A 13821-nucleotide genomic window follows, 5' to 3' on the forward strand; every position below is an offset into this window, starting at 1 on the left:
TTAAAACAAACAGTGGAAGTGATGTGACCCCAGCATCTAGGTGCTGCCAGGAGCACACAGCAGAGGTCTCCCCTGGGTGCTGCGCACAGCCCATGCTGAGACCACTACTGCAAGCTGCAGTGGTGGAAAGCACGAACTCATCACCATCAGCAGCCACAGTTCCTCTCTCAAGCTCATTAGCCCAGTTTAATTGGCATGTGGGAGGAGATGTAATCCACATAGATTTGAGTAAACATTTTGGCTCTGCCTCCCACAGCATTCTCCTGCAGAAGCTACAGCCCATGGCTTGGACAGGTGTACTCTTCACTGGGTAAAGAACTGGCTGGATAGCCAGGCCCAGAGAGTGGCAGTGGATGGAGTTAAATCCAGCTGGTGGCTGGTCACGAGTGGTGTTCCCCAGGGGTCAATATTGGGGCTTGTCCTGTTTAATATCTTTACTGATGATCTGGACGAGGGCATTGAGTGCACCCTCAGTAAGTTTGCAGATGACATCCTTTCCTTCAGAAAGGACAGTGAGGCACTGGAACAGGTCCAAAGAAGGGCAACAAGGCTGGTGAAGGGCTTGGAGACTATGCCCTATGAGGAGCGACTGAAGGAACTGTGGCTGTTTAGTCTGAGGAAGAGGAGGCTGAGGGGAGACCTTATTGCTCTCTTCAAATACCTGGAAGGTGATTGCAGAGCAGGGCTGGTCTCTTCTCACTGGTGACAGGTGACAGGACAAGGGGAAATGGCCTCAAGCTGCGCCAGGGGAGGTTTAGGTTGGATATCAGGAAAAACTTCTTTACAGAAAGGGTTGTTAAGCACTGGAATAGGCTCCCCAGGGAGGTGGTTGAGTCACCATCCCTGAATGTGTTTAAAAAACATCTGGATGTGGTGCTCAGGGACATGATCTAGTGGTAGGTTGTTAGAGTTAGAGTAGTATGGTTAGGTTGTGGTTGGACTTGATGATCTTGAAGATCTTTTCCAACCTGAGCAATTCTATGATTCCATGATTCTGTGACACCAAGTTGTGGGGAGGTGCTGACTGTTGATCTGCCTGGGTGTAGGAAGGCCCTACAAAGCAATCTGGACAGGCTGGATTGACAGGCTGAGGCCAGTGGTTCAACAAGACCAAGTGCCGGGTCCTGCACTTGGGCCACAACAGCCCCATACAGTGCTACAGGCTTGGGGCAGAGCGGCTGGAAGCTGTGTGAGGGGAAAGGATCTGGGGGTGTTCATCAACACTCAGCTGAACGTGAGCCAGCAGTGTGCCCAGGTGACCAAGAAGGCCAATGGCATCCTGGCTGGTATCAGAAATAGAGCAGCCAGCAGGAGCAGGGGGTGATCGTTCCTCTGAACTCGGCTCCTGTGAGGCCGCAACTCGAGTGCTGTGTTCAGCCTTGGACCCCTCACTACAAGACACTGAGGCCCTGGAGCGCGTCCAGAGGGCAGGGAAGCTGTGAGGGCTCCGGAGCACAGTCTTACAGGGAACAGCTGAGGGAACGGGGGCTGTTCAGTCCAGAGGAAGCACAGGGGAGACCTTTATTGCTCTCTACAATTCCTGAGAGGAAGGAGTGGCAGGGGGGTGCGGGGGGTGTGGGGGGGGTCGGCCTCTGCTCCCAGGTAACAGCTGTAGGACAAGAGAAGATGGCTTTAAGTTGCACCAGGGGAGGGTCAGGTTGGGTACTAGGAAGCATTTCTTCTCGGAAAGAGTGCTCATGCACCGGCAGAGGCTGCACAGGGAGGTGCGGCGTCACCGTCCCTGGACGTGCTCCCTGGGCAGGGGAACCCTATGAGCCCCCTGACCCCGATAAGCCGCCTCCGGAGCCCGAGGCGCCGCGCTGCCCGCTGGGAGTTGTAGTCCCGGGCCGCGCCGCTGCCGCTCCGAGCGTTGCCCGACACCGCCTCCCCACACAAGATGGCGGCGCGGGCGGGCCGAGGCGGCGGGTGCTGAGCAGCGCGGGGGTCTGGCTGCCCCGGACCCGCCATGACGTACACGGCGGAGCAGCTGGATGGCGTGCGGCGGTGAGCCGGGCCGGGGGGCGGGAGCCGCGGGGTGAGGCCTCGCGGGCGGCACGGCGGAGGGGTACCGGGCCTGGGGCGCCCGCCCCGCTGAAGGGACGCTCCGCTTGCCGTGCCCGGCGGTAACGCCGCTCCCCTGTGCGCTTCCAGGATAAAGAGTTGCCGGAACTACTACGAGATCCTGGGCGTGGAGCGAGATGCCACCGAGGAGGACCTGAAGAAGGCCTACCGCCGGTTGGCCCTCAAGTTCCACCCCGACAAGAACCGCGCTCCCGGAGCCACGGAGGCCTTCAAAGGTGGGGGCTGCGGCCTGGGCTGCCCTGGGCGGCCTCAAGTAGTGCTGGGCTCAGTGGTCGGCAGTACTGCCTGTGGGAGCAGGTTGGGACCTCCAAGATCATCCAGTTCCTTCCAGCCCGAGCCGTTCTGTGCTGTGATCTAGCTCTTGCATCTTCTGCTGTGTTGCAGCTGTATGCAACAGCATTGTGAGTCAGTCCTAAAAAAGCAAGGGTTTCACCTGCTGTGTGTCAGAATAAGGATTTTTAGAAGGATGTTTCTTTATTTGTTGTGCCGGGGTTGTATTTCTGTATGAACTTGTTCACAGCCATTTTCTGTCAAAGAGCGAGGAAGAAGATGAAGCAAACGAGCTCCTTCCGGGTGGTTTGGCGTGCACTGTGAATAGATGCACAGGTACCGCTTTGCACAGATCTCTGCTGGCAGAAAAGCTTGGAACATGGGTCTGCGTGCTAATTACTGTCTGCAGTTATTAACTTTGTATGTGGAGGTGCACTTCTATGTCAGTACTTAGTTTAATCTGATTAAAAAGTTATGTTCTCCCTCAGCCTTTTGATAGATGTGGACTCTCTCATTTAAGTTTTCCAAATACTTCGCTTCTCTCCATATAATTCAACTTTTGTGTCTTTGTCCTGACAAAGTGATAGCAGGACACAGGTTTCGTCACAGGTGATGGTGGTGTTCTAACACTTTTTATACAAAGGCAAATCTTTCAAAAGTAAATCAGTCTTTGGCCAAGCACACGTTTTCTGTGTCTGAGCGTTTTGCTAATCTGCTTACATCTGAAAGTACTGCATTATAACAGTTCTTTTACTTCCTTCTCCAGCAATAGGCAATGCTTTTGCAGTTCTGAGCAACCCTGAAAAACGATTACGATATGATGAATTTGGAAGTGACCATGAGCATGTCAGCACTGGCCAAGCCAGGCACTACAATTATTACACAGAATTTGAAGCAGACATTACACCGGAAGAAATATTCAACGTGTTTTTTGGTGGGCACTTTCCAACAGGTTGGTATCTTTCTCTGCTGTTTTTCAAATGCAATGAACTGACACTAGTCCATAAAGGAGGTTCAGCTCCGCTTGATATTGCTCTGGTTGTTAAATTATACTTGGAAAAGAGCAAAAACCTTTTTGGTTTTACTCTGTCCCCCTCAAACTACTTACGCCTGTAAATGCTCCTTAAATGCACAATTTACACTTAAAGTTTTAGTAACTCCAGTCCCTAAAAAGCTCAAAGCCCAGCTTTGCTGTCCAGGAGAGCAGCGTATGGGGGATTGGCTGTTTCTGCTGGGACACATTCCTAACCTCCCAGCCTTCTGAGGATTGCTGGTGGCACAAATTAGGGGTAAGAGTGTTTTAATTTGGCACGGGTTTAGATTGTTTGGTTCTTGTGTGAGCAAAATTTCATGACCCTTTGTAGCTAAAGACCCTTCTTTTTGTTGTTCTTTTCTTTTTTCTCCATTGCCTGATGCTGGCTATGGTTTGGGAAGCAAAATAAGATGTGATTGGGAAAGGGCATGAGGCATCTTTGCTGTTGGTTTTGTCCTTGAGACGTGTTCGTGCATTGTATTTATAGCAGAAATGGGAAGTCGTAGCAGATCAGTGGAATACAGGCTGGGATTAAAAGTAAATCTGAAAGGTGTGGTGAGCTCAGATGTCTTCTTGCCACTATCAGTGTTCATTGACTGATTGCTTTAGTGTTCTTGTATGCTGTTTTTCACTTCCAGGGTAAGATAGAAGGTAACATGCCAATTACTACAGCCTAAAGCAGCGGGTACGAGTAATGACTTATAAGCACCTCATTGCTGTGCTCTGTACAGTAGCATCTTGCAGCTAAGGGAATCTCCAGCTGCTTTCAGAATTTGATCACTATGGGTGCAGGGTGTGTCAGATTCAGTGTGGTATAACTCCCCCAGTTTTGCAAGAAACAGCACCTGTGTATGACTGCTTTGGCCACTGGCGAGGCATTCCCCCCCATGGAACGTGATTGTTGTAGTGCTGTGGGCAGTAGGAGTACTTGGACTTGAGGACAGAAAACTGTGCAGCTGGAGTAGGAATTTGGATACTGGGCATGACCCATATGTAATAGGTGGAGTGACCTGAAGAAGGGGAATTTTTTATGCAGGTGGCAAAGAATAAGAAAATAAAGATTATTTCATAGCTGTCAGTAATGAACAGAAGTTTCCCCACCAGAAACATGTTTGGGCCTAAACACATGCATATTTTCATAAACAAAAAGTGAGATTTTAATTGCAGGATGTCAATTCAGCAGTTTTCCAAACAGGCAAAGTTTCTACCAGAATAGATAACATAGAGAGAGTGGTTTTCACGCCATTGTAACGTTTAATAGAATTTTCCTGTGTGATCTGAAGTTTGTGTTAAGCTGCAGTTGTGTGTTGGTTTTGTTTTCCTGTGGTACCTTGCTGTCACCAGAAGTGTGAATAAGAAATGTTGGTGTTAAATAAAACTCATTCATACAGCTTCTGGGCAGGTTTATGGCTCATCGAATTGCAAATCTAAAGGAGGGCTCTACCTAGGGCATGGTGCTGTAATTGTAATGAGTAGGGGCTGGAAGTTGCACTTCATTCTCACAAAAGACAAACACATGGAAGGCAGAAAACTGGCAGAAATTCTGTGAGAAACCTTGGATTTGGAAATGTTTTTTTTTCTGGGCACCCTGCAAAAGCCACTCCACTTCTGTTCTTTCACAGCTTGATCAGATATTGTCCGAGCAGCATCAAGTGATAGAAACTTTATTTTTCAAGAAATGTGCTCTTCTTCTTCAAGCCAGCCTTGTTTGACTGCCTCCTGCACTTTGTTAGTCCTGTGCAGTGCTGTTAGGTCTTTGAACGAGCTGTGAAACACATGTTTTGACACAGCAGCAAAGGTCACTTCCCCCAGGTTTCTTGCAGAATTCTTTTAGAGATTCAGATAAAGGACAGCATAAGCGTATAAATTATTGTGTCCTTTCTCCTAAGGCACAAAAATAGATTGGCATTTCTGTTGTCATAAGGCCATACATCTCAATTGTCTGTTACAGAAATACTCTGAATTTCAAAATGGGAGAGCAAAGTTGCTATTTAGGTATTCATGTGGCGATACAGGCAGAATTTAAACTTCCAAACAAAACATCATGTGCAGTTCTTCCCTCATTTTAGAGTTGTCAAAAATAAATCAACTGCAGTCAGTGTGCAAGAAAAGAAATCTGAATTGTACCTTTTTCCTCAAAAAGCTTTTTTATTAATCTCTTTCCACATTATGAAATAATTAAGTGAAATTATTAATAGCTTGAAGGAAGAGGAAATAGAACTGAGTGTAGAAGAGCATGTGCAGTAATTATAGGAAGCCACAGTTCATGGCCTGAGTCTGGTGAAGGAAATTAATTTTCTTTCTTAAAGGCTGGACATGCAAGACGGACTGCAGTCTTGCAAGTGCATGTGACAAAAACAGTATTAAAGTATGAGGTAGAATTATTTTATGTATGCACACACATATCTATATTTTATGTATATAATATTGTATATAATATACATGTGCTTTTTTTTTTTTTATATAGCTATATATGCTCTCTCTCCAGCAGTTTTTACAGTTGATGCAAATTAAAATAGATGAGGAGCCAAATTCACATTTCTCTAGTACGTTTTTTGGAATAACATTATTTTGACATTCAAAACATAATTACAGGTAAATACCAGCAAGTGGATGAAAATTATGACCCTTTCTGGGCTTCTTTTGACAGGAAATATCCATATGTTCTCAAATGTAGCCAGAGATGCACACTATTATCCACGGAGGCACCGAAATGAAAGAGCATGGACACAGGAGCAAGAGGAAGAAGAAAACAGGCCGCAGGTAACCAGGAGAAAGAGTTCTCTTGGGCTTAAACATTTCATCACGGTGAGAGGTTGACATATGCCTCTGGAACCATTACAGACTTATGCTCAACACTTTTCTTCAAGTGCTGTACCCAAACAGATGATTACACAAGTAATTAGATTGTTTCTCCTTTATTAATCACTGCTTTAAAATTAGATTTTAGGGCCCTGGAGTTTCTGCAGCCAAGTATTTTGCTGGTGCTTGGTTCTTGAAGGCTTGAAGAGCTTAGTAATCTAACAATGATCAGTCCAAGTGTGGACTGATAGCTGATACAGTAATACTGCCTTGTCCTCACTGCATGTTTAATCCTTCAGTATGTTAGCATACAGTTGTAGCCCAGGTCGGGATGGGTCTGGGATATGTTTCTACCAGCTGAAACCTTCAGATAAGATACCAGCTGTCACTTATTGCTAATACACCTGTGTATACGCCCATGCTACCTACCTTGGAAAAATCTTCCTCCAGAGGCAGTCCAGTAATCTAACAAGATCGTTCTCCAAAGAAGATGAACTTTTTCCTTGGAGTCTCTTATAGATGGGCTCTAGAATAAACTTAGGCAGTGTGCAGGCAGCTAAGCTAGGGCAAATGAATCCCACCTGCTGCTGTGTCAAGTGTCCTTGTTGCTAACCCAGGGCAGAGAGCCTGAATAGGTATATGCTACGTTTTGTTCCTATCTACTAAGGAAAGTTTAAAAGTCAGTTAAGAGCCGGACTGATGGTCTGCGTTTGGTCGCTGCTAGCAGAATTCTTTGATCCTTAGGGCATTTCTCACTCTTTTGCCTTACTGTGTAAATCCAGACAAATAAAATGCTTAGTGCATCCTGCCCCAAGTTAAATTGTGTGTGTGTTCTCTTCACCCTTTACATTTTATCCAGTGTTTGGACAAAGATTGAGGCTTTCAGAGTGTATGTCGTAAACTCTGGAAGATGCGCAGAAAGCTGTGGGCACAAATGGGAATTGTGGTGTTCCTTTGGTTTGGATTGTCAGCTGGTCACTGGCAACCACAGGCATCTATTGCCTTGGGCAGGAAGCTGTAGATGAAAAAAAACACTCTGAAAACATAATTGGAAGAAAATGGCTTCAAAGAGCTCTCAAACTATTAGTAAAAGTTATTTTAAAACCAGAATGTCATCGTTGTCAAAATTTGAAAGTGCTCACCTTGTTTTCTCAGTTTACTTTTAATACTCTGTTCATCTATGATAGCCTGATCTCTGTGAACACGCACATTGTTTTGCATCTAAATATTTGTCCACTGATTATTGTTGTTCTTTTCAGAACTCTTATTCTGCATTTATTCAGTTGATGCCCGTTTTCATCATCATCATCGTATCGGTTATAACTCAGCTGATGGCGACTAACCCACCCTACAGCCTGTTCTACAAATCGTAAGTCACTTGAAAACAGTTCCGTGGTGTTTGAGATAAAGGAGGTAGACAGAAGTGGGTCTTAACAGAAAAATGCTTCTTACTGTTCTGTCCTACTCTTTCTAGAGTGTGTTATCAGTCTGTAGATAAGGAAATACCAGCAGTCTCTATTGATAAGTTCTCCTAAGTAAACTACAGTGAGCTTTATTGCTCTTTGTACTGAACAGATAGAGGTGCTGAGCCAGAAAGCGTAACCAGCTGGTGTGAAATGCTTTTGCACAGCGGTACAGTAGAAGGAATGTGGGTGTAGCTTAGCTACAGTACTAATCAGCCCCTGGCCTGCCAAGCCCTGCAACATCTGTGGACTACCTCGTATGTTCCCATGTAAAGCAATTAGGAAATCAGGTCTTGCAGTATAAATTCAGCCAAAATGCCACTGGAAAAATTGTCAAGTGCCGCAAATGATTAAAGTATTGAAATGGTGTGGTTTGACATCTATAAAGAAGCAGTATTCACAGGTTACAGAGGGCAAACTAAACTGGTCGGCTCAGAAAGCAGAAGGATTGCCAAGCCTGCTGTAATCTAAGTTTGTGGGGAGGAGGAAAACTCATGTATTCCTCTTGGCATCCCATGCTGGGAGGTGGGAAGCTCTCGAGACTGGTTTAGTAAACTTCTCTGGCTCTTACTGAGAATAGGAATGGGAGCTGGCAAGATTTGAAGTACCATAAGTGGGGGCCTGCTGCATACAGCAGTAGCAGAGTACCCTGCAAACTCTCATTGCTCCCATTTAGGAGCAAAACTACTTAGGGTTAGGCCTGTGTTCTTTCCACTATCATAGTGCAGTTTTAATTGGCCCGACATCCTTTACTGTTCTTTACCACCAGATGTCAGTATGTAGACCTCAGAGAATAAGCAGTTGGTGGCTTGGTTTTTCTGGTTTGGAGGGTTTTTTTGTTCTGTTTTCCAGAGAGTGTTCTTGCTATCTGCCCGTCCCACGTGAAACTCGCACACTGTGCACTGAGCAGCTAATCTTTCCTGGCTTGCTTCACTGCCTTCCCTTGTCCTGTTGATATGAGATAGCCAGGCTTGAGCCTGGTATACAGTTACAGATGCTGTTTCTCTAAATCATATCTTAACAAAAAACTAACAGCTCTAAAAGAATTTATGTGAGGAAAGCATACATTTCCAAGGTGTAGTGAGAGAAAAGTTTTTAAAAAAAAAAGATCCCAGGAAATGGAAGGAGCCAACTGAATTCCATGGGTAGAATGTAACCTTCACATTTTGGCTGCCTGCCGCTTTCTCTGGGCAGTGACTTAAAAAAATGCCTGCATATCTGTGTTCAAAGAAGGAAACTCCAAAAAGAATAGTCTAGCCTCGTGTCTGTGCCATTGTGGCTTGTCCTACCTACAGGATGCTCCACACACTACCAAGGTTACCGGTAATTATAAAACACTGAGGGGAAGTGTAACTAGAATCCCCCCTGCTGATTCTTATTTCTACTAAAGGATCCAGAAATCAGGAAAATCTAAATCCATTTGCATTGTGCTCTAAACAATATTGGGCTGCATGCCTTTCCTATAGTCTCTATATTTGACTTCGTTTCCCATGGATTTCTGAACCTAGCTTGCCAGAAGTTAACTGCAAATAGAAGAAAGGGTGTGGAGCTGCTGCTTACAGATAAAGTTTGTTCTCAAGCTCTGGAATTATCTTAACTGAGTTGGTGAGAAGTCAGTATTTGAAAGGAGCAGTGTCAGCTCTGAATCAGCTCTTTGTAGATATCTCCCAGTCCTATATATTTTCTCTATGTGGGTTTTCTTTTTCAGTGAATTCAGTTTGTAGTGATAAGCTTTCCTTGCCTGAGGCTGGTAATTTCCTTATTGCATGGCTGAGGGAGCTATCGTCCTGCAGAAGGTAACTGCTCAGAAGTTGTTGCGAACATTCTCTTCTGGAAATGTTAACAGTGAGGCACATCTCTCTGTTTCTTTCTGTTTGAACAGCTGAAAAATCAGTTTTCTCCATCGTATTTTCACAGGTCCATAGGCCACGTTATTAGCAGAGAAACAGAGAACTTGCAGGTGCCTTACTACGTTGATAAAAACTTTGAGAAGAATTATCAAGGAGCAGAACTTCAAGAGCTAGAGAAAACTGTTGAAAAAGATTACATAGACTATATTCAGACCAGCTGCTGGAAGGAGAAGCAGCAAAGTAAGTTATTTTTCCTATGACCCATCAATAGTTGTATGATGTTTGTGCTTCACGAAGCACTGCCATTTTAGCTTCATTTTCTGATGCATCTAACTTCTCAAATCTCGCAGCTGTATTTCTCACATTTGTTCTTAACACTGACTTTGTTGAGGGGCTGTTCATTTTAGGTGATTGAAAGAGAAGTGGGAAGTGGATTCTGCCATTTGAGACTTTTTTCCACTCAATTTCAGTGCTTGGCCAACTCTTAGTGATGATGTTTTAAGCGCCAGTGATGGCTGCATTTCTTCAGCTCTCACAGATTGTTTGGGCTAGGAAAGGTATTAATGTTTCCTTCTCTGAGGCAGAATCAGATTTGCTCTGACTGGCTCTGAGAAGGTCATCTAACTCTTTCTTAAAACTTCGCTGGGAAGAGTCCGCAGCCCACTCAGGTGCCTTTGAAAATTTCATGGTGCTGCTGGTATCAGTTCTCAAAAAGAGTGCCTCTGTGCTTATTTTATGCACTGATTTGCATTTTCTATCTTTAGATGAGTTTGAGAGTGTGTTTTTCACCATAGTCAAGATTGTCTTTTAAAAACAAGAATTGAATGCAGGGAGGGAGAACACAAAAATGTGAGCATCCACAATCATTCCTCTCATGGTAATCCCAAGTCAGTCAGTGACACATGTGAAGGCATTCATTTTAACCCCATATTGTATCACTTGTTAGTCACTGCTGTTCTTTCATCTAATGCAAGAGGTAGCAGTAGCGTTGCCCTTCCCATCAAAAAAATCTGTAAACAATTTCAAGTCAGCACTCTTGATCCAGAGGTAGTTCTTTTATATGACATCAAAATTAACAGTCTTGTTTTTAAAGGGAAGTATGCAGGAATAGACTGAAGTTTAAAAAACGATTCAATAAGTAAATAATATTATTTACTTAAGTTTTTAATAAGTTTATAATATTATTTTACTTATTCAATAAGTAAAAGAAGCCATACGTGAAACCCTAAAAATCCCAAACATTCCCTTCATTTCTGGAGTACTTGATTAGTGATCTCTGAACACCTGTGGCTGGCAGTGGCAGCCTCTAGGTACAGTGTAGCTATGAATAAACACAAATGTAGGCTTCTCGTGTAGGAATAGAATTTTTTTCTTACAGGAAAAATCAATTAACTTAGTGCAACTGAAGCTCACTCTGTTGTCTGTTTCATGTAGACCTTGAGCTAAGAAGTGCCATGCCCCAAAATGGGCAGCGGGGTTTGCAAATCTAGGAGGGGCTGGTAGTCAGAGATGATCCAGTGCTGAATGCCAAGTAATGCCTGCAAAGCAACCCCCTCTTGAGCTTTCTGCTCAATCAGTCACACGTAGCAGAAACACTTACAGTGCCCACCATTAGCAGTAGCTTGAGACTGCTGTAATTAAAAAAAAAAAAAAAGTTTTCAGAGTGATTACCACCTAGGCCAGAGAGAGCAGATATTGAGCACAGCTGAGACTGTGCTAACTTTAGTACAGCCAAGTTTGTCAATAAATAAAACTGACTACAAGATGGAGTGCTGGGGAAAAGTCATCCAGGGACCTGGAGACAGTTGTTAATCAGCAGCTGTTTTGTAATTTTGATCCATTGCTTCTTGTGTGAGGGTTTAACTTTGCGGTCAGCCTCTTTTTTTGCCAGTTGAATGCCTATTAATAGTACATTTGTTCTATTTGCTGAAGGTACGCTTCTCTTTAGCAGCAGCAAAATGGACACAGATTAGTTACAGGAACAGCTTAAATTACAGTCCTTGCTTTTATGATTTGAAAAGCACTACCTGATGTCCAGCCACCTCCACAGAAACTCGGAAGGTAACTGATAGGCAGGATGTTGTTCTGCCAGCCACTTCATGGCAGAGCAGTGTGACAGTTCTGGTCTCCTGACGTCTTTGATACGTCTTTGATGCACAAAAGACAAGTCACGGGTTTCTACAGGTGGTTGTTCAGGTGTAGGAGTACGTTTGTTAAGTAAGACTGCATAGAGCTCGGTATTTGAGAGAATTACAGGTAGGGAACTGAAAACAAAAAGAAGATACGTAGCTGGAAATAAGTAGTTTAGGAGATCCTTAAAGAGGAGAACTTCAGTGGAGGTTGAAGGAACAGCTGCTTGTGAAGATAAAAGGTTGAATAACACAGGGAACTTACATGATAGAATGAATGCTGGCAAGAAGTGCAAACGTTGGCAGTAAAAATTTTTGCCCAGGTGGACAAGTACAAACCAACTGTCCTCACTGCAGAACTCTGGACTTGGAGACAATAACCTGAGCCTGGTTTTGCTGAAGGGCCATCAGGGCTCTGTACCCAGCGCAGTTGTGCTCTGCTTGAGTGGCACTTGAGTTATAAAAGCTGGCAATGGATTCCTGACCTAAAATAAGATGTTTGTGCCCTTCAGCTTATAAAGCTTTTCGATAAATAGATAGAGGGTCATATGCCTTTAAATTTCAGTAGGACAGGGGCAGTGAAAGGCTCTATTGAGAAATTCTTTGTGCTCTGACTGATTTTGTGAAATGAGAGACTTGTAAGGTGTATAAAAGCTCTTTGAAAAATTGGATGTCATCAGGTAGCCTGCGCTTAGGGAAATTTTGACCTTTTCAGAAACAAATCACTGCTATTCTCATAGTTGCATCTAAACCTGCATCTAAAGTACTCTTCAGGGAGAAAACTATATTAAGACTTCCTTAGGTAATCAGCAAAAAGATGCTTCCCTGAGTTGCTGGGGGAAGGTAATTGGAACAGTGGGATTATTTCGGTTGCATGTTGCAAAGTACATTCAAGATCATATTGTTAATGAAAGGGCATGAAGACCTGTCAGACCAGTCCCTCATCTAGCTGCTCACCTTCCTGTAATCAATAACAAAAAAAAAAAATAGAAGAATTAAAAGAATTTACAATGCCTTCTGGGCAAACCTGTTGGCAGACAGCTTGAATCCTGCTCAGTGCAGCATGAAGAAACCAACTGTCTGTACATCAAACTAACAAATTGGGTGGGTGTTCTGGGCCCCTGCAGCATGGGTACACCAGAACTGGATTTCTCAGTTCTGTGGGCAGGGATGTACGGCTGGTAACTCCTGTTTGGCTGCAGACAGCTGAGACAGCCTCAAGAAAGCGATGGGAAAAGTAGGCATGGGGTTCTCCTTTCCTTAAATACCACTGACAGGTGTAGAGTAACCCCACGCCGGGGGTCTGTGCTGGGGAGAGATGTGAACATCAGTGCAAGACAAGATGCAATGTCAGTTGTAAAGGCTGGTATTGACTAAGACAGTTGCTGTTAGCAGACCAAACCAGCTCGTGCACACTTAATATTTATGAGCAGTTAGTCTAAATCCATTCAATATGCTTAATTGTATCTGTCACCCTTTAGCCCATTAACAAAAATTTAAATTTCATTATTTTTAAGCCGTATAGTTTTGTGCTTTGTGTTTTCTTTGTAGACAGTAAAAAATACTCTTGTTTTTCGTGATTGCCCAACTGGTGCAAGTCTTTGGGTTATTGTTACTCTGAATTCTCAAGTAATTATGGGAAGCTGACGGCCCCTCTGCAAAGAAAGTTGTTATAACGTGCACAGTTTCATTGAAAAAAGGTGAACTTAAAAAATGGTCTTGAGCATAACAAAGCACTGAGAAGCAGGCACTTGGTGCCATCTCCCAGCTTCATCCTAATAGATGCTGTTTTCATCTTTCAGAGTCTGACTTGTCAAATTTGGCCAAGCTGTACCGAGACGAGCGGTTGAAGCAGAAAGCAGAGTCATTGAAACTTGAGCACTGTGAGAAGCTCTCCAGTCTGATCGGAATGCACAAAGGGGGCTGACCAGGACACCTGTCGTTTTTATTTATTGCTGTTTTAAATTATGTTTTTATTTTCCTTTGTATAAAAAGGGAAGGAGTCTGTTGCAAAGTCTGAATATTCGATTCCTTCATGTTGTGCAGAGATGGGCCAACACGAGCCGTAGAGCTGGTGTTTGCTTTAATATACTGTACACTATATTTGGTTCCAAGGACCAGTGGCACTTTGTAAATTAATTCTCTGGGAAATGCTCTGAGTTTGGATCATGTCTCCGCAGGTAGGCTGTCTG

General features: G+C 44.1%; 1 protein-coding gene across 2 annotated transcripts; it reads left to right on the forward strand.

Annotated features, from left to right (window-relative positions):
* Positions 1612-13746, forward strand: DNAJC18 (DnaJ heat shock protein family (Hsp40) member C18). Of its 2 annotated transcripts, XM_021410708.1 has the most exons (8): positions 1612-2004; positions 2152-2297; positions 2603-2688; positions 3119-3304; positions 6036-6148; positions 7447-7556; positions 9568-9740; positions 13432-13746. In XM_021410708.1, exons 1-8 carry the CDS (start codon positions 1627-1629, stop codon positions 13554-13556), a joined length of 1317 nt encoding a protein of 438 aa, XP_021266383.1. In that variant the 5' UTR covers positions 1612-1626; the 3' UTR covers positions 13557-13746. The 2 variants fall into 2 exon arrangements, with proteins under 2 accessions (XP_021266383.1, XP_021266384.1); XM_021410709.1 differs by lacking the exon at positions 2603-2688 and having other exon boundaries at positions 1852-2004.

This window comes from Numida meleagris, chromosome 12 (assembly GCF_002078875.1).
Source record: "Numida meleagris isolate 19003 breed g44 Domestic line chromosome 12, NumMel1.0, whole genome shotgun sequence".
Taxonomy (NCBI): domain Eukaryota; kingdom Metazoa; phylum Chordata; class Aves; order Galliformes; family Numididae; genus Numida; species Numida meleagris.

Bases quoted from the DNA above. Each gene is read 5' to 3' on its own strand.
- DNAJC18 (XM_021410708.1), top strand. From the start codon at position 1,627: ATGGCTTTAAGTTGCACCAGGGGAGGGTCAGGTTGGGTACTAGGAAGC. The intron at 3,305-6,035 runs GTTGGTATCTTT...TTCTTTTGACAG, and splicing joins TGGTGGGCACTTTCCAACAG to GAAATATCCATATGTTCTCA. The intron at 7,557-9,567 runs GTAAGTCACTTG...GTATTTTCACAG, and splicing joins TACAGCCTGTTCTACAAATC to GTCCATAGGCCACGTTATTA.